General features: G+C 40.6%; 2 protein-coding genes across 3 annotated transcripts; both read left to right on the forward strand.

Annotated features, from left to right (window-relative positions):
* Positions 1-8,491, forward strand: LOC131228750 (probable 1-acyl-sn-glycerol-3-phosphate acyltransferase 5). 2 transcript variants are annotated; one of them, XM_058224609.1, is made up of 4 exons: positions 1-127; positions 4,786-5,644; positions 6,420-6,550; positions 7,979-8,491. In XM_058224609.1, the coding sequence occupies exons 2-4, from the start codon at positions 5,019-5,021 to the stop codon at positions 8,419-8,421; spliced, it is 1,200 nt and encodes a 399-aa protein (XP_058080592.1). In that variant the 5' UTR covers positions 1-127; positions 4,786-5,018; the 3' UTR covers positions 8,422-8,491. The 2 variants fall into 2 exon arrangements, with proteins under 2 accessions (XP_058080592.1, XP_058080593.1); XM_058224610.1 differs by lacking the exon at positions 1-127 and adding an exon at positions 144-283.
* A 7,649-nt stretch (positions 8,492-16,140) lies between these two features.
* LOC131229649 (pathogenesis-related thaumatin-like protein 3.5) lies at positions 16,141-19,868 on the forward strand. Its single transcript, XM_058225638.1, has 2 exons — positions 16,141-16,264; positions 19,091-19,868. The coding sequence occupies exons 1-2, from the start codon at positions 16,156-16,158 to the stop codon at positions 19,777-19,779; spliced, it is 798 nt and encodes a 265-aa protein (XP_058081621.1). The 5' UTR covers positions 16,141-16,155; the 3' UTR covers positions 19,780-19,868.
* The last annotated feature ends 130 nt before the right edge of the window (positions 19,869-19,998 follow it).

Raw genomic sequence — 19,998 nt, forward strand, 5'->3', positions numbered from 1 at the left:
CCCTTATTCGTTCCTGCTCCGACACTCCTAACTCATCTCTCCCCGCTTAGCAGCCACCAAAACTATTCCTGATTTTCCACATTTCAGGCATTCCAATCCCGAACGTCCATTTCTCGATTCGATCAAGGTATGAAAGCTTCTTCCAATTATCCTCCCTTGATTTCATCAAATCTCTGCTGTACGAAGAGGATGAAAACAGACCTAAACTGAATCCGACGGATACGATTTCTTCCTCTTCGTTAACCAATCTGGATCTGTTTCTTGATCGACTTCGCTTCCGTCGGTGAAAATCCGTTAAATTCGTAGCATTTTTTTTTCCATGTTTATCTATCACTATCAGTAGTTTCCAATCTGATACTGATATCTGTTTTGGGAATGTTTCATTTCAATGGCGTGATTTTTTTAATGTATTTTCAGAATTAGCTTCTCGATCTTACCGTAGAAAAAATGCTTTAGTTTCAAGCTATTTAGAGTTTTGGTATGGTGATTAGGACTGTTGATTGTGGGCCACACCTACGTGGATGAGCGGTAGAGGAAAATCGCGGTGACTGGTCAGCTCTGCCCCTCCCATTGTAGTGGTCCTTGCCTGGTGAATGTGGGCCATGTTACTTATCTTTTGAGCTAACCATCCAATTCTCAGGCCATTTTTGAATTGGATGATATGATGGTCTTACCACCCGTCCTTATGATGGTGCTCTGAATCAATGGTCCCAATCACTCTTTCGGTATCTGTTGTGGTACATGGAATTGGGAGTATGGAATTTGTTTATCTACATGGCTAATTCATGGTTTTTAGTTCCGTCCCGAGATGGGTTCTTGGTTGGCAAGCTTTTGATGAGAGTTGTTCAACTCCCAAACTGTAGCTAGATGCACTAGAACAGTAGAACTACATGCCCAAGACCATAGAAGAACAACAGAAGCCACACCGACTTTGCAAGAAGAACAATTTAGAGAAATGAAAAGGACGGATTTTATTCACTTACAACAGAAAGCTACACAATTCAAGCTTATGGGTACAATTTTTCTTAGACGCAATGCAAACAACACCCTTTACCATATATAGGCCTTAGGGAACTTTTTATGCATGTTCTAAGAGCATTTACATTACAACTTATTACTATGGACTTTCGTAGAGGTCTTCTTGGGCATGTGAATACACATTTCTTTCTCTAGACAATTCCAAATATTAGAAAATGGCAATTTTGCTGCTTCCTAAACTGCTGCGAAATTAAAAAAATGCCTTTGTGACAAAAAACTAAAATACATCTCTCTAAAAAATACTAAAATACCCATGAGTAAAAGAGAAAAAAAAAATACCACTCAATGTTAGCACAAAATTTCAACACTTTCTGCATTTAGCTATACATTAGCCCTATATGATCTGTAGATTGGATTATGGCTAGATGTTTGGGTCGTAGAGAATTCACTGTAGGAGTGCTTAGGTATCTTGGAGATTGCATTGGGAAATGTATTAGATGGATTTTCATGTGGGAGTTGGATAAGAATTTTAGGTTGCCACGAGGTGATGGAGATCTACTGGGGTACTTAGATGCATGGTATGGGTGTAACCACGAGTTATATGTGTCTCTCTTGTGTAGTGTGTTGGTAGTGGTACTAGGTATCTTGTGGAAACTTTTAATAGGTTTGGAGTTACTGAGAGAGCATCATGAGGTGTTTTAGTTGGCAGTGAAGAGATAACTAGATATCCTATGTAAAGAATAGTAGTGTCGGGGCCTAGTCGATTTTGTTAAGGAGAAAACAATGCAGCAAGATCGATGCTATAGAAGAAAGTTCATCACAACCACGTTCCACAGTGATGATGGAATCCAGTCATCCTTTAGAATCTATAACTTTTACACGGGAAACTATGATAAGTGGAAATTGCATATATAGCCCTGTTTAGAAGGATGTGAGTTGTGGGATATTATTCCTTACAGTGAGATAGGAAAAAAGAAACGAAATAAGAAGAGGGATAGAAGTTGCAATCTATAGCTATGAAATGTCACAGTGTGATATTGTCACAACTTTAGCAAACACACCATCCATGTACTTGGGATTGGTTTTCCTTTGTCATTAGGATCACTTCCTCAACTGAGGTCCATGAACCTCAATCCTCATGCTTCTCATTGAGCATCTTAAACTGTAATGGGCTTTTATGACTTGGAATGTCATAATAAACTTCTGTTTGCCACAGCGATTGAGTACGTGTTTCTTGTCATATTGTCAAATCTGGTGAAGTAGGAGACTCTGTGGCTTGGAGAAATATCTAGTTCAGAGCCTGTTGACTCTGATTACATCTTGGCCCCTTCCTACCTCGTCGATTCTTTTGAGCTCTATTTGCAATCCATCCCTAACATTTGTGGAGTTCAACAATAAAGCGTTATCTTTTGATCACCACAAAGATTCTTCATAGGCAAGGTTTAAGATTGGATCAGCACACTGCCTTAAATTCTTTTGATCATCACAACTTGTGACTAGACTGCTTTCATCTCCAGCACTGTCTATTCGTGCACAAAGTATGCAAGGCTGACATTGGATCGATGCTTTGCTATCCATTCTTTTGATCAGCATCTGTGAAAATGCACCATACGCCTTTATCTTCCAACCTTTTTCCATAGTTGCAAGAAGCATGCAAGGAAGCAGAATCATATTTTGTTGCGGGAGTGGGGAAGCATCTGTCCAAATTGTTAGCAAGTATAGAAGGGTAGGAAGCATAAGCAAGAACGCGAGTTCAAAGCCGAAGTGGCAGCTGGCTGGAAGGTTCCTAATGCAGCAAACTAGAAGAAATTGAACTTAGTTGGATACATAGAGTACATACCTCTTCAATTATCAACCACATGATAAATAGATGCATTTAATGCTACTTAAGATCAAATGATATTCAGCAGTGAAAGGCATGTTTGGTTGCAAAATTATATACTCAAACTTTGCTGTTGATTATGTTGAAACCTTCACTCTAGTTGCTAACTTAGTGAGAGTGACTGCTTCTCTTGCTGTGTATTTGTGGTGACCCCTATTCTAGTTAGATGCAAAAATGCTTTCTTGCATGGAGATTTGGCCAAAAAAGCACAGATGCAGCCTCCTCATGGGTTTCTTCTTCAAGGAAAGCATGGAATTGTATAAAGGCTAAAGAAATCCATATATGATCTCTAATAGTCTCATCATGCTTGGTTCAACAAGTTTAGTAGAGCCTTATTGGAGTTTGGTTTTGTTTGGAAGAGTGCTGACCATTCCTTGTTAAAGAAAAGACAAAATGATTCTTCTAATTGTATATGTGGATGATATCGTCCTTTCTGGAGATGATTCTATGGGTTTATACTTCTTGGGCATTGAACTTGCTCCATTCTGAAGTGAGCGTGCTCCTTTCACAGGGAAAGTATATTTTGGATCTGTTAAAGGAGAGTGGGATGTTGGGTTGTAAACTGGTTGATTCACCTATTGATCCCAACAAGAAGCTATAAGTTGATGTTGGCTATTTACTGACGAGTAGCGGGATGACTTGTCAATTTCACAATCACTCGACACGATCTAACCTATGTTGTTGGGGTTGGTTGGCCGAGATTTTGCAAGCTCCCCATACATCACATCTTGATGCAATGTTTCATATTCTTCAGTACTTGAACATAGGTCCATCTACGTCTGTGGGCCTTTTTAGATGCTGATTGGGCCAAGTTTCCCATTGCTTCTGTTCAACTACAGGTTATTGTGCATTTGTTAGAGGAAATCTTGTAACGTGGAAGAGCAAGAAGCAATCTATTGTCATAGGATCTAGCTCGGAAGCAGGGTATCGGGCTAGTGGCTCATTCATTTCGTGAGCTTATTTGGCGTAGGATATTATTACAGGAAATTCGTTTTTCTCTATTGAGCCATTGCAAGTTTTTTTGTGATAATCACGCTACCAATCACATTGGCATCAACACTGTTTTTCATGTAGGCACAAAATATATCGAAGTTGATTGTCATTTTTTGCACAAGGTGGAAAATAAAGAGATTGCAATTCGGTATGTTTGGAATAGTGACCAATTTGCATATTTGTTCCTGAAGTCCCTCAGTCGTATCTGAACACATTATTAATTCCAAGTTGGGCTGCTCAATATCTGTGCTCCAACTTGAGGGGTAGTGTTAAACTTGAAATATATGGGTTGCACATACTTGGGGATATCTTTGCTTTATTTTACATGAGGGTATTTTAGTCATTGCCTTTGTTAGCAAAAATAGGCTTAGTTGACTAGAGGGTCAACTAACACTGTTGAACGCAACTCTCTCTCTCTCTCTCTCTCTCCTCCTCCTCCTCCTCCATTATCCTTTTCTTCTCTTCTTACATGTGTTTGCACACGCATTTAATGTGCACATCAAGTTAAGTGAGTCAATCACATTGTCATCAATCTAAGTAATTGATCTCACTCCAAGTCAACTTTAAATTGCTAGGATTGAACTGAAATTACCACACTGTTAGGAGAAGTTCTAGTTTTGACAGGCACGCATGCACGCACACATTGATTGGGTACTCATGTTTATCTCTTATAGACATACACACACACACAGAGGCACACACACACACACATTGACTGGGCACACACGCATGCACACACACACAACATTGATTGGGTACTCATGTTTATCTCTTACAGCCTTGAGTTGTGCTACAATTTGATTCCTCTGTAGTGTATGCATTAGTTTAGTTGCTCTTTGTTCCTCTACTGATTTGAAGGAACCTTGTTTATATGATCTATATGTCATGATGTTATTGTGTTATTGAGTCCCCTTTTCACTCACTGCATGCAGGGCAAGCTATCCAGATACTGTTGGTTCTGCAGGAGCTGTTTACTCCAGCCAAGTTTTATCAGAAACTTGGTACCGTCACCTGCTTTCTCATTGACCTCATTGATGTGGTCCATATAATTCGATCAATAATGTTTGTATATGCTTCATAGCAATGCAAGAAAAATCAGCAAACGCTCGGGAACAACATTCCTTGCTTGAAACATCTTAGTTCACTCCAAAGAACATTTACCATCATGAATGGTTCAGCTGCTAGTGAGGGTGATGGTTCAAACAAATATAGGAATCCAACGGAAGTTTGCAACCTTCCCAATTCAAGTGACGGGCCACGACACCGCCCTTTAACTCCGTTAAGGGTTTTACGGGGTGTGTTATGTCTTGTAGTACTACTTTCAACAGCATTTATGACTTTAGTCTACTGGGCTCCCATGACAGCTGTCATGTTGCGGCTTTTCAGTATTCGTTATAGCAGGAGAGCAACATCCATCCTGTTTGGCACATGGTTAGCTTTGTGGCCCTTTCTATTTGAGAAGATAAACCAGACAAAAGTGGTTTTTGCTGGAGAAACTGTTCCTGAGAGGGAACGAGTCTTGCTTCTTGCGAACCATAGAACTGAGGTTGACTGGATGTATTTGTGGGACCTTGCACTGCGAAAAGGTCGTTTGGGGTATATTAAGTACATCCTTAAGAGCAGCCTGATGAAATTACCCATCTTTGGTTGGGGCTTTCACATTCTCGAGTTCATATCAGTGGAGAGGAAGTGGAAAATCGATGAGCCAATGATGCATCGGATGCTTTCGACTTTTGTGGATCCTCGAGATCCCCTTTGGCTTGCTGTTTTCCCCGAAGGCACCGACTTTACGTAATTACTCTTATTCTCTTTATCTTCTTTGGCACTTCGCACATGCAGATTCGATCTTCTCTCTCTCTATGTTTACTTTCTTTTAAGAATGGTTTTAATAATAAAGCGTCCATAATTTATTTCGTTCTCAGGCGACCTTAGAAGACTTTTCTTTTACCACTTTTCTGTCTCTTTTTGACAATTTTGTTTGGAGAGAAGTTTGTGTGTGCAAACAGTGTGCACTGAGGGTCCATGTGCACACATCTCCCACCATGCAATTATGTTAGGCGGGAATCTTTAACATGGTTTCAAAATGGGTTTTTGAAAATTGGCACTACGAAATGATTTCTAGATTCTTGTCTACCATCATTAAATGGTGAGAGATGTGTGGTGCTTTCTGTATTTCTGAGATTAGATCTTTACTGAATTGGCAGATTTTAGCAATGTTCTTAGGGATGCAAACCAGGTGACTAATTCTCTTGCGAAAGAGGAAAATGATGAGAGGGTCAGGGTCACCGCAAAATAGGCTACTTGGTCTCTCCTGATATGTTTCTTTCCTTTCTCTAACAAAATTCAAGTTATCATTTAAAAAATAAATAAATTTAGGTGCACCCCCATTATATGCTGTGCAGAGTGGAGTCATCCCTTATTGATTGACAAGAGAGAAAATGCACGGTCTGTAGTCTGTACTATGTTGGTTATCTCTCAATTGACCTGTATGTAAACACATGCTCTTTATTTCACATTTCATAGTCATTTAATACTAATTTCAGCTTCTGTTTCCTTTTATTGGCAGCGAAGAGAAGTGCATTCGTAGTCAAAAGTTTCAAGCTGAGAATGGCTTGCCCATCCTAAAGAATGTGCTTTGTCCGAAGACGAAAGGTTTCCATGCCTGTGTGGAAGCTCTTAGGAACTCCTTAGATGCAGGTCATCTTTTTCGACCTTTCTTTGTGTTTAGGATATGCTTGTCTTCATTGCTAATGAATTGTCGCATTTGGTTGGTAATGTACCCACCTTTTTGGGGTGCCTCCTCGGCGTCTCCTAAAACCCAAAATTATGCTTGGAAGTAGCAGATGGTAACTATGGATATTAAAAGGTTAAGCCTGATTCCAACTAATTGGGATCAGCTACAGGAACCCTGTTATGCCATTCCACTCTATCACTGACCATATCCTCAGTTGGGCTATGGATCATCAAGTTGTTTCTTATGACCTGCACCCACATCTTTTTGGCCTTCCCCTTTCCCTTTTAGAGCCTTCAACTTGAACGAACTCACTCCTAACCTGTGTAGTTCTTGGTCTTTGTTGCACATGGCCAAACCATCCGAGTCTACTTTCCCTCATCTTATTACCTATTGGTGTTACTCGCAAGTTCCCTCAAATGCATTCATTTCTATTTCTATCATTCCTTATCTTGCCACTCATCCATCCAAACATCCTTCAGCTGTGCTCAACCTATGAGTATGTTGTTCCTTAACTGCCCAACATTCTGTCTCATAAAGCATGGCTGGTCTTATAGCTATCCTACAAAACTCAATAAAAAAATTATATGAATATCATTTAAGAAAAAGTTAATATGAGTGGTTTAATTGGACTGTTATGATAAGTATTTTTAATATTTTCTTATTAATCCTCTAGGAGGTCATGGAAATTTATAGAAATTTCTCGTTGCTCTAAAGGGTGCCACTAGATAAGGACATGAAATCTGTGCTAAACAGTTTGTAAGCTTGTAACTGTGCTTACAGCAAAGTTTCCAGTGATGCAGTTTGTCTAATGAAGGAAAAAAAATCTCAATGGTTGTGATCTTCTTTGAATATCAGCTGATAAAGGGCTTCGTTCTTAATATTTCACGAATCGATTTGCTCAAACTTGGTGAAGGGACTCCAAGGAAGCAGAAGTGAGAGCTCTTTGAGAGAACTGAGGGTTTTCTCTTGATTCTGCACTTGTAAATTGATTATTGAAGGGAATTCTAGAACATCATCTCTTGGATGTTGATTATGGTTCTTGCTTGACTTGCATAACAAAAGACAGGAAAGAAATTTAAGAAGAAGAAGAAGAAGAAGAATGAATGAATACAAAACAATCTAAGATAACTTCAAGATATTAGGATTACAACTGTCGAATGAACATGTTATCTAGTTAGAAGTGGTGTACCCCATAAAAGCATGCCTGCTTGTAACAATGATCATATCATGCATGCCGTTTGACTGAGTCACATCTACTATTGTGAATGAAAGGGATCCATGTATATTGTTAATATTACCATAGAACGACATCCCTTTTTAGTTTTCTTCACTTCACCCTTTGAACATTCCATGTATTTCTGACATGCCTCTTTGTCATGAAATTACTGCAGTTTATGATGTTACTATTGGATACAAGCACCGCTGCCCACATTTCATGGACAATGTCTTTGGCGTGGATCCTTCTGAAGTTCACCTCCACATTCGGCGTATCCCGCTCAAAGACATCCCTACATCCGAAAATGAGGCTGCCGCTTGGTTGATGGAGGCGTTCCGGCTCAAGGATCAGCTGCTCTCCAATTTTACCACCAAAGGCCATTTCCCTGATCAAGGAACAGAAGGAGATCTTTCTACATTGAAATGCCTGGTAAATGTTGTGGTGGTTATTGCATTAACCAGCATATGCACTTATGTCACAATTTTCTCATCCGTCTGGTTCAAAATATATGTAGCTTTGAGCTGTGTCTATCTTGCAACTGCAACCTACTTCAATCTTCGTCCATCTCCTATTCTAGGCTCAGTGAAATCCTTGTTTTGCGGCAAGAAATTCAATTAGTGGTTAGATCGTGTAACACGCTATCAAAATTTCCCCAATTTAAGCACGGATTATTCTTGCTCAGGTGCTAGATTGCTTAGTTGTTGCATATCTTTTCTGCAAATTGAAATTTTGGTTGTTTAAAGCATTGTTGGCAAATTCAGTAAGTCGACAACTAGTGTATTGGCCCCGTCAACTTGGATAAGTCCCAAACCTGGCCTATTTCTAGTAAGGATCGATCCATACAAGAATTGCCCCAGTTTTCTATTGAGTCAGTGGATCTGTCTAGTCCCAAAAGATACTTTGGGAGTAAAACCTATAAAGGCTAGAGGTAATGCAATATTCTTTAGAAAAGAAAGTTGAGCCACTATTGCATTTATGATTGTGTACTGTTGATAGATCATCTTGTAATACACACGCTCGCATGCTCACACACACATAATGAATGAATTAATTAATTTTTGTCCACCTACAAAACAAACACAGCGTGTCATTGTTCTGATCCCCATCCCTTAAACTGTCAAGTGATCCTAACCATCCAATGGGTGTGATTTTTGTCCATAGAGCATGAGTATTTACTCAATACACATAGTTTTGCCCAATCTGTTATCCATCCATTTGTTAGACTGATAAAATAGCTAAGATAATCTGGCCGCCATGATTTTTGGGCTATAGCTCATCCATTTGGTCGGTTACGAGATCAGAGGTTCAGATCCTTGTATCATGCTCAACACGTACAATAGAGATGAAACAAATGTATAATGAAGCTCCGCGAAAATTATAAGTTATATTAGCAATGTGGAATCTTAATTCTTTAAAACAGATTGCTCAAAGCATTGACAAATTTGTATACAAACAAACGTTTTTGCAAACCCTTTTAATTTATAATTAATTAATGTTTACGTAATTAAATTTTTATGTAAGATATTTAAATTTGAAAGAGGTTTCAGTGCTTTCAGAGCTGTGTGGTATAGTGCTCCTAGTTGCATCAGTTCACTGGAGAGTATAATCGATCAATCTGAACTGTCCATTAAATTCAGAAATCAGAGCACATTGAATGGGCTGGCATGCAAAACTTAACACTCATCGAATGTTCCAATCCAATCCATCCTTAATTTGGCCTTAGTTTCTATATCCATTCTTTTTCCAAGCCATGGATGGGATACTTGCAGTTTCCTAACAAAAGTGATTATTTAGAATTATAAGCAATCCATGTTGGATCCAAACAAATAGATGGATCAGAATGTTGATTGGACTATTTTTGTGTAAATGATCTTAACCGTTAATATTAAAGGTCATTGCTGAAATGGTTAATACTTGTCACATTGGTTTGATGCTTGGATCATAGCCCATGAAATGTGCATTGAACTTTCTGGACAGTCTAGACCAATGCATTAGACTGTGTGTGTCCCAATGCAACTACAGGAGCATTTCTTTAAATTTTATCATAAATACTTCATATCATATCCTTCTTATTTTTCTATTTAAATTATTTTTTTATATCTGGTCATCATCTACAGAAGCCACTCCATTTACCTTTTGACTAACCTGAGAGGGAAAAAAAAATCCCATTGAACAGTTTCTTAGGTTCGGAGTTTTCTAACCAGGGTTTCTAGTATCTTTCAAAGAAAAAAAAACCCAGGGTTTCGCAATGTCTGGAATTTTGTAATTTCATGGTGGAAATTGGAAATGGGGAAAACTGATAATATGACCATTTGGGTTTTGTTTTCTGCTGCCACTCCCAAATTCATGGCAAATTGAAGATGAAGTCATCCCACCAGCATATTCAAATGAAATGTCAGGAGTTCAGTACAGTGGAATTGAGTTCTTGGAAGTACGTGTATTTCTTCCCCCTCTTCCTTAAACAATGCTTTTGGCCTTTCTAAAGAAAAAACTAATCATGGTGGAAATGCTCTTAAAAAGGTAATATCTTATTGTATTTTACATGAAAGAAACATCCTATATAGATAGCCAAACACCCATGTCTTCATCAATTATGAAAGATTTTGAAATTCCATGAGAAACTATCATGTTTGCCCCTCATTTTTGTCTTTCGACCAGAACATTTGGAGTCGTTCTTTAAACCATTGAGGGAAGTCTCACCTCAGTCACCACTTAAACTCATGCTTCAGTCACCAATTAAGAGGCATTGATTAAGTCATTTCAGATCAACTGATTCTAGCAGTTGATAAAACTGGTAAGACAAAAAGAAAAGGGAAAGTTACTCCCTTGTTCCTCCATCAAAGACTGAAATCATTGGACCCAAATGATCTTCAACACTTGTTGTAGTGCATAAAACACCTATCCTTTGTGGGACCAACCATAATCATCATCATTATCATCCAAGCCTTACCCCAAATATTTGGGTTCACCTAGATGAATCATGTTTTGCCATTCCACTCTGTTATCTAGTCCAAACCTACATTTAGACCACATGTCATCATGTCTTTTCTTGTTACCTTTATCCACGTCTTTTTAGCTCTTTCCCTTGCCCTTTTAGAGCCTTCAACTTGTATCGGTTCACTCCTAAGAAGTGCAGTTCTTGGTCTCCGTTGCACATGAACTAACCATCAAAGTCTACTTTTCCTCATCTTATTACCAATTGGTGTTACTCCGAAGTTCCCTTTTATGTATTTGGTTCTCATTCTATCTATTCTCATCTTGCCAGTCATCCATCTCAGCTCCTCATTTCAGCTAACACTCATCTTATGAATATGTTCGTTCCTTAACTACCCAACATTCTGCCCATTAAAGCATGGCTGGTCTTATAGTAATCCTAAAATTTGCCTTTTAGTTTGAGTGCTACACAACAAATCACATAGGACTCCGAAGGTAAATCTCCATTTCCTCTACCCAACCTGAATTCTATGTGCAATCACTATTCTTAGTATTAGTATCTTTACTTGTATCACTGACCAGGATATAGAAACATGTATCAATACCACAGATACTAGGAAATGTATTGTTGACTGAGGGAAACTTAGGGGAACAAGGGGAAAAAGGTGGAATTTTTCAGTGGAACTTCAGGAGATGCTACAATACACATTTATATATTTGGTAATAAAAAATTTGCAAAAAGAAATATACATGATAAATTTTCTATTTAATTGGGGCCTAAAGCATGTGCTGTTGTAAATTGTTTATTCTAGCAATGGAATAATGCTTCGGAAGTCACAGGCATGCAAGGGAGCCCGTTTACACCATGCCATGTGATCTAAGGCTATCCATCGAGTGTGCCCTTCTATGTAAATGCTCCAATTTGACCTTTTATTATTATTATTATTATTATTATTGGTTAGCATGTTAATACGCACACCCCACTTGGGAATCGATACCAAGACCTCATTGTTTATACAAGGTTATCTTCACTCAGTCTACCACTTGAGCGATTGATGCTGTGTAGATCTAAAGACCGTATGGATACCTGAATGCAATCAAATCTGCATCTGGGTCTTCAAGAACAAGACCTGAACCCAACAAGATCTGTAACTGGTTAGCCCAGAGAGAGAGAGAGAGAGAGAGAGGTGGGCTCCATTCTGATGTATTGATAGCATTCACCCCAACCATCATATGTATTGTCCCATGTTTGGGGGCATTGTCTAAAAAATCAAGGCATCCGTGAGCTAGGTGGGCTACATGACAGGGAAGAACAGTGAAAAGGGGGCTCACCTCATTGATTTCAAATGGGGTACACCTGAATGTCAAAAAAGGCCTAATGGCAGCAGGATCACTTCATCTTAGCCACATCAATTGAATGGGTCGGATGTCGAATGCAGCCCACTTGAGTTTTGATTGATTTTTTTGGGTCCCTTGCCAAACCAGCCAGGGATAGTTCGCATGTCATAGATCCATCATGGTGGGTCCCACATGAAACATTTTCACGAATCGTTTCTCACGTGTATACTCATAACACGCATCAATGGTCTTGTTTTGATTTCATTGTCTCCAACATTGTGTCATATGGATGATTTGTGTTTTGATTTTATTCTCTCCACCGTTTTTTGGATGACCAAACAAACAGATTTCATGGGATCTCCCTCTTAGGTCAAACCTAACTCAACCTAATGAAAGAAAAAAAACATAGAAACATAGAATGCCGGACCAACTTAAGTACAATGGAAACACATGACATCCGAATTGTTACAAACTTTATTAGGGTTTGGTAGGTTTGTGGGGTCCAATCTTTGGAGCCTCATCCAAAACCAAAACGACCGTTGGATCATTGGGAGCCTGTAAGTTTTATCGGTTATAAAGGATTTATTATGGCTCGTTCACTTACAAGTGGCATTTGGCCAGGAAATTTCAGTTGCTAATGTATACCTGTAACCCACATCAGGTGTAACTCGTTTACAATTTAAAGGCTTGTTTGGATTGCAATTTATTTATGTAATGTAAAAGTGTCTTTATTCTAATTTTATCATGGCTAAACCAAACACATGAATTGCCGGTTAAATACAATGCTATCAACGAGTCATTTTACTTTTACATTACATTATTTTACTCTGGTAATTTGCAATCCAAACAAGCCTTAAAAGTTATAAGCATCTAAATGACTCAAGCATCATTCGATCGTTATCCATTTTTGTCCCCAACGATATGAAAGGGCCTAACATAATACACCCTTCAAAAAATCATATGCGAAGGAGATGTATACAAAAATGTTTATTAAAAAGATTCATTCCATTCTGTAGGGGATTTCAACTATTTTGTCTGAAACTAAGGCATGTTTATCCCATCTGATGTAGAGAGGGTCGCGGACAGTTTCATGGCCAAGATAGATCAGAAAAGGCCTGATCAACGACAAAAGTGATCCGGACTGCCTGACCTTAATCAGGCCTATCTCACAATCTAAAATGAGTCATCGGACATAAAATATATAATTTTGGGGTGGAATGAGTTGCTTTAGCTACCCAACCTGCTACGCCAGGTTGCGCAAGCTAGATTTGCGAAATACTTCTAGATCGACTATAGTTACCCTATTTTAATTCTGTTTTTACTATAGATAGTAAGTTTTACTTTGATTATAACTCTTTATGCTTTAAGAGTTGTGCCCAACGTGAAAAGTGCTTATTTACAATAATTAGGAGAACAACTTGGTGAAGCCAAATAAGATACTTACTCTTTTTGGCCGAAAACCTTACGCACTAGTAGACATCGTGACCGTCTTTACCATTTATAGTAAATTGCAAATTCTAGGAGTTTTAGCTTGGTATTCCTATTTTAAGGGTTGTGAACTCGTTTATTTCAATTATCAATCAATTTACGAATTTATTAAAATTTATTTATATTTTCTTGCTTTCTTTCCTCGTGGATTCGAGAAGTCTATGTGAGGGGTCTAGAGAAGTTCCGCGGATTCAGAATAGTTATCCTCTTGAGGAAGATGTGCTCGACCTCACGTCATCCCCTGCGTCACCATCAATGCTCACCAACAAGGTATTCTATAACAGTAACTGTAGCCATAATGACTACCACCGATATTGTAACAATGCTAGCTATATTGTTATTTATTATTATTATTATTGTATTTAAAGAAAACTTGTTTTGTAACAGCCATAATCATCATGGGCCAGGCTTGGAGTTAGGATTCAGTAGGTGGACCAGGGATGGACAGACATGAGGCCGGCCGACCGATAGGGTTGTGGGGTCTATCCAGGAAATCAACGCGTTTGGTGTGAAAGAGTATGAAAATAGAAAGGCGTAAGAGGGATGGAGAGGAGGAGAGTTACGTGTACAAATGCTTGTGTGATTGCTGCTTTTGTTTATATCAACGGTTATTGGCTTTGATGGGTCAACTACCTTCTCACCAACTTCATAACATCCCTTCTCAAACCAACCGCTTACCACCTGCCTCGACCTTCAGTTGCAAAACCGGTTTTCCTGCTATTAAGGATTCCATCAAGCCCCTCACGAAGCGTATTGCCTCCTCTCTCTGTGGGGCCCGTGAGTTTTATCCATGCTGTCCATCCAATTTTCCAGATTGTTTTAGGGTATGAGCCAAAAAATGAGGCAGATCCAAGGCTCAATTGGACCACACCACAGGAAGCATCGGTGATAATGACACCCACCGTTGAAACCTTTCTAGGAACAATCTACGCTCCTCCACATGAACTTTAACATCCGTCCTGACCGTTGGGCCCACCTTAGTGTGTGTTACCCTTAATGTGTGCGCCCACCTTGATGAATGTGTCGTCCACTTGAGATTTGGATCTGATTCATTTTTGGGATCATGCCCTAAAATGAGATGTCAAAACGGATGGACGGCGGGGATGAAAGGCAGATACATCACGGTGGGCCCCAAAGTCAGGGATTCATTGAAGTCGCGCCCTTGAAAAAGGTGGTTATCAATATGAAAATCATGTTACTCCACTCATTTAGTGGACCGTAACTGTAGATTGAGATTGATTTTGACATCGTGTCCCATCTGACGAGTAGATCGGCCCGAGAATACCACCATTGATCAACATGGTGTGGCCACAATTTGAACGGCTCGGATATCCTAATCGTGACACGTTGGTGGGAAAGAGAAGGGCTGTGTGCAAATTCACGTTCGTAGATCACCTAGCAGGACATCTGAGCCCTTTAAATGGTGGACCTCACCACGAAAATCACGTAGCAGAAGAATAAAGTCAATCCACTCTTCATACAGGCCACACAATCCACCCATTGATTTTGTCTATGTGGCCCAACTGATGAGTGAATTAGCCCGATTTTCGCCCCAGCTGATCTTCATGGACGTTCCCCCATTTTGCATGGATGGAATTCCCCACACATGTGCCATGTTGGCTGGAAAAAAGACGCTGCATGATAAGTTCACGTGCGGACGATAACACGCGAATGAGAGAGGTTGAGAGGTGGCCTCAACCGTCTTCAACGTGCGAGAGTTGGGACCAAGGCTCTTAACGTGGCAGTTTTGAGGAAGACGCGATCCACCTGATTAATGGGACGCTCTACTATAATATGCGGTTGGGACAAGTCACTAAATTGTGGCAACTCATCCAACGTTCAGGTGACGCATACGTATTCCAATCTGAACCGTTCAGATCATGGGATTCATTGATAGAGATTGGAATATCAAAACCGTCTTAATCTTGTCACTGAATTTGGACCACGAACTTTTTCTTCTAAAAAATGTATTTGAAGCCTCATAAATTAAACAGTAAGAATAATCACAATAAGTTATATCATGCTAAAGATCAGTCCACATTCACATGATCTGAAGGGTCCAGATTGAGGTCCATTTAATCCACGTGTACGGTGGATGAGTTGCTATAATTTAGATAGCCGTAAAGACGCACATCGTATTTTTGGGAAAATTGATACTCCGGCTGCGCATGAAGCTTGATACGCAGTCACTTAGAAATGGTATATGTGGAATAGACTAACACAAATTAAACCGACTAAATTGTGTAAGCCAATGTCTTTGAGTCCAAGTATAAAAATTAGATTGTTTTAAGGATGCTAACCTCTGATTTGTGGACACTTGTTTTTAAAATAAGACCATTGGATATTATTCAATATCAACCGTCCAATAAATGTGTATAAATCCAATAGTTCGACTAACAAATAAGATTAATTTTTGGTTCATGATACATCTAAATTGGTACAAATAATTTGGACTGTTTAATTTGAATATTATTTTTATTCCACGTAAGCACTTTCTAACTACATGCGTATCATCCATCACACTCTGCCAGAGTATCAAACTATGACTAGCCACTTAGTAAGATTTTAAATTTACCAAAATACCTCTGAAAAATGAAGAACCGCAATATAAAAATACAAAGCTTCTGTGCACCCCGTCTGTCTACAATCGTAATGGCGATTCTGAAAAGGCTGTCTCTCCTTCTAACTCTCCTCCTTGTTGGTAAGTCATGTCCCTCTTTTTTCCCGCCAATCTGACACACTTCCTCTCTGCGACCGCTCTCTAGCCGGAAAATATGACACACCCAACTTTTTAAAAAATTATTATTTTTTTTTGGCGACGCGAATTTCCTCCCAGAGAGAATCCGGGTAACAAAAGGCTCTCTGGGCCCACTATGGAGTCTTCGCGGCATCCACTCCGTCCATCAGTTTCACCACATCATGTTAGGACGTGAGCCCAAAAATAACGAAGACCCAAAACTCAAGTGGGCTACACCACAGGAAACAGTGGGGATGGGACACATGATTGAAACTTGTTGGGGTCCACAGAAGTTTTTGATCATGAAGCATTTGTTTTTTCATTGTTACTATAGGCAATCACCTTCTGAACGGGTTGGATGGCATATAAACATCACGGTCTGTTCAGGAAGGTTTCAACGGGGGACGTTCCATCCCACTCTTTCTTGTGCTATGGCCCACTTGAGTTTTGGGTCTGCCTGATTACTTGGTCAACAACCTAACATGACCCGACGTAACTGATGGACGGACCTGATGTTACAAAGACGTCGAATTTGGGCCCTACGACAACCCTTGTCAGAACTTCGACTCCTTTTCTTTTGTGGGCCCATGATACCGTAGATGAGGAATCATGTGATAGGCTGCTCGCGTCTTTTGATAACTGACGTTCGGTTCTGACAATTGGGGTCTAGGGTCAGGTAATCCAGATCATTGGTCTGTTGCGCCTCGATGTGTCCGTACAATCTCGTTGATGGGACAATCCCAGCCTTTCAATTCGTGGCTTACAGCTAGACGGTAAAATAAAAAAGAAAAAAGCAACGTCCTTGTGAGGAAATTTCCAGGATTGGCCACTAGGATCTTTCAATCTAAAGGTTTCTGGAGCATCGTCCATCCACGGTGGGACCCAAACTAGATTGGGGAACTATGGGCCCTACTTGTCAGAAGTAAACGTATACGGTGCGGTACCCTTTCCTTTTTTTCTTTTTTCTTTTTTTTTTTTTTTTTTTTAAAGGACTAAGGCCCACGGTTTAGTGATCCAAACCGTTGATATGATGCACCTTAGCCAGAAAAGAAAAACCCTAAATTGGACAATCATACCTGTAGAATATTCGTTTTATTTTGGTCAAATGACATTTTTGATGTATTTTCTTTCTTCGCCAAGAGCCGGTCCTTTTACTGACCAACTTAACGAATGGTTAGGATTTTTCCATTTGGGGATTATTTTGGTGCACGGTTGGTCAATCCACAGTAGGGCCCGAAATATCAACTGTTCGGATCACTGAATCATGGGTCCCACCTTTCCAAACTGACACTTCCAACAACTCTGCATGACATCAAAGAGGGTTGCATGGAATATTCAGTACAGACGCGTCTGCTTGTACCTCTCTTGTATGGTAATGAACCGTAAGGTGCTCTCACATGCTACCTACCTATTATGGTTGTACATCATGTTTGCATCAGATCCAATCCGTCCATCGTGTTAGCCATCACATTTCACAGCATAGATCCAAAAATTAGGCTAATCCAAAACTCAAGTGGGCCACACAATGGAACAATGTCAGGTCTTGCCTAAAACTTTTCAATTCACATGGTGTGGCCCACCTGAGTTTTGGAATAGCCGAATTTTTCTGTGTTCCTTTATTCATATTGGGTCGTATCTGACGAATTAATTGTACGGAGTATATACAACAAGATGGGCCCACAAACATTCCAGAAGGTTTTATTGGTGAGGAGCCTCCACCAACTGTGCCAGGGTGGATCTGACCAACACATCACGTGAGTCCCATGATATCTCAGTTAGTTTGGTGGTACAGAAAACCTTCCGTAGTGCACCTCATGGACGGCTTTGGGTCGGGTCCTGTATGGAATAGTATCCATACATGGCCTAACCCAGTTTAGGTCTCGCTGGTTCTGGGTCCTTTCAGATCCGGGACCCGATCTTCACCAAGTAGACCAGAATTTAACGGGTCCAAAAGATGACACCCGAATCAAACCCGATTAATGAACGGGTCCAGCAAATGGAACCAGACGTCAGGTTGGGACATGTTACTAGGGCTGAAAGTCAGATAGGTTGGGTCGGGTTGGTGCTCAACCCTGGCCCAACCCAAGGTTTCTGTACTCCAACCCCAACCCAACCTCAATTCGGGAATTCTCAACTCAAGCAGGCTTGATCGGGTTTGTTGGGTGGATACATGTTAATATTTTTGTTATTATATTAGTTTATTATTTCAATACACATCTTATTTTGTATCTATGTTTTTATTAATTATATATGTAGTTATTGATCTTACAGAACTTCATTTTTTTCTAAACAAAGGAAATAAAATATAATACAATTAATTAATCCTTTAAAAGTCATGTTATGTAGCGCAATCCATCCAAGAGAGAGAACTCCGGTGTATGTTATTAGCTTGAGTCATTGAAAATAATGCGACCAATGAGTCCCGATGGCACTAGAATTCACTGTGCCTTCAACGCAAGCTATACGCATTCAATTATAATTTATTACTTATATATGGATCGGGTTTGAGTTGGGTTGAACAACCCTAGACTTCAACCCGAGTCCGACCCAAGTTTTATCATGTTGTTATTTGTACACTCCAAGCCCAAAATCGACCCGATACATCCTGCCAGAGCCCAACGCAATGTGGGGTTGGTCACGGGTCGGGTCAACCCACTGACGGGCCCATACTACCCGTAGCTCGAGGGAAGCAACGTTACCATTTTCAAGGACATTTTGGTCAAATTTCAAAGTACCGTTAGTTCGTTATTTTCCCGGCAAAACTAACCCAAGCCGTTATTTCAACCGCAGGTAGCCCAGCTTGGGCCACCATCTTCACGCTCCAAAATCACTGCAACTACACCATCTGGCCGGGCACACTCACCGGCAACGGTGCCACCGTCCTCGGTGGCGGCGGCTTCTCTCTGCCAGCTGGCGCATCGACGTCCTTCCCAGCCCCACCCAACTGGTCTGGCCGTTTCTGGGCCCGCACGGGCTGCACCTTCGATGCATCCGGCCATGGTAACTGCACCACCGGCAACTGTGGCGGCATGCTAAAATGCACCGGTGGCGGCGTACCTCCCGTCACCCTCGCCGAATTCACCCTCGGCGGCAGTTCCAGTGCAAAGGACTTCTACGATGTCAGCCTCGTTGACGGCTTCAACATTGGTGTTGGAGTGAAACCGTCCGGTGGCGGGACCGGCGACTGCCAGTATGCCGGTTGCCACGCCGACCTGAACGGCAGCTGCCCCGCGGAACTACAGATAGTCGAGTCAGGCTCAGTGGTCGCGTGTAAAAGTGCGTGTGCAGCGTTTGGCACGCCCGAGTACTGCTGCACGGGCGCACATTCGTCACCGTCCACCTGCGGGCCCACCCGATACTCGGAGCTCTTCAAGAATTCATGTCCGACGGCTTACAGCTATGCATATGATGATGCGTCGAGCACGTGCACGTGTGCCGGATCGGATTATCTGATCACCTTCTGCCCCACTGGACAGTGATTCTCGACCTTTGATGCATTTTCCCTTTTTGTTTTTTTGGTGGGAATGTGAGTGTGATGTTTGCTAATCTCACACGTGTGTATGGCACAGTCCATCTGTAGGCCACCACACATGTTAAGGTGGAACATGCGTGGTATATGGGAGCTGTCCATCAAGTGGGCATTACAATGCAAAAATTAGGCTGGTTTGATACCCATATGGGCCACAATGCAAGAAACA

This window comes from Magnolia sinica, chromosome 16 (assembly GCF_029962835.1).
Source record: "Magnolia sinica isolate HGM2019 chromosome 16, MsV1, whole genome shotgun sequence".
Lineage (NCBI taxonomy): Eukaryota > Viridiplantae > Streptophyta > Magnoliopsida > Magnoliales > Magnoliaceae > Magnolia > Magnolia sinica.

Bases quoted from the DNA above. Each gene is read 5' to 3' on its own strand.
- LOC131229649 (XM_058225638.1), top strand. From the start codon at position 16,156: ATGAAGAACCGCAATATAAAAATACAAAGCTTCTGTGCACCCCGTCTG. The intron at 16,265-19,090 runs GTAAGTCATGTC...TTTCAACCGCAG, and splicing joins TCTAACTCTCCTCCTTGTTG to GTAGCCCAGCTTGGGCCACC.
- LOC131228750 (XM_058224609.1), top strand. From the start codon at position 5,019: ATGAATGGTTCAGCTGCTAGTGAGGGTGATGGTTCAAACAAATATAGG. The intron at 5,645-6,419 runs GTAATTACTCTT...TTTTATTGGCAG, and splicing joins CCCGAAGGCACCGACTTTAC to CGAAGAGAAGTGCATTCGTA. The intron at 6,551-7,978 runs GTCATCTTTTTC...AAATTACTGCAG, and splicing joins TAGGAACTCCTTAGATGCAG to TTTATGATGTTACTATTGGA.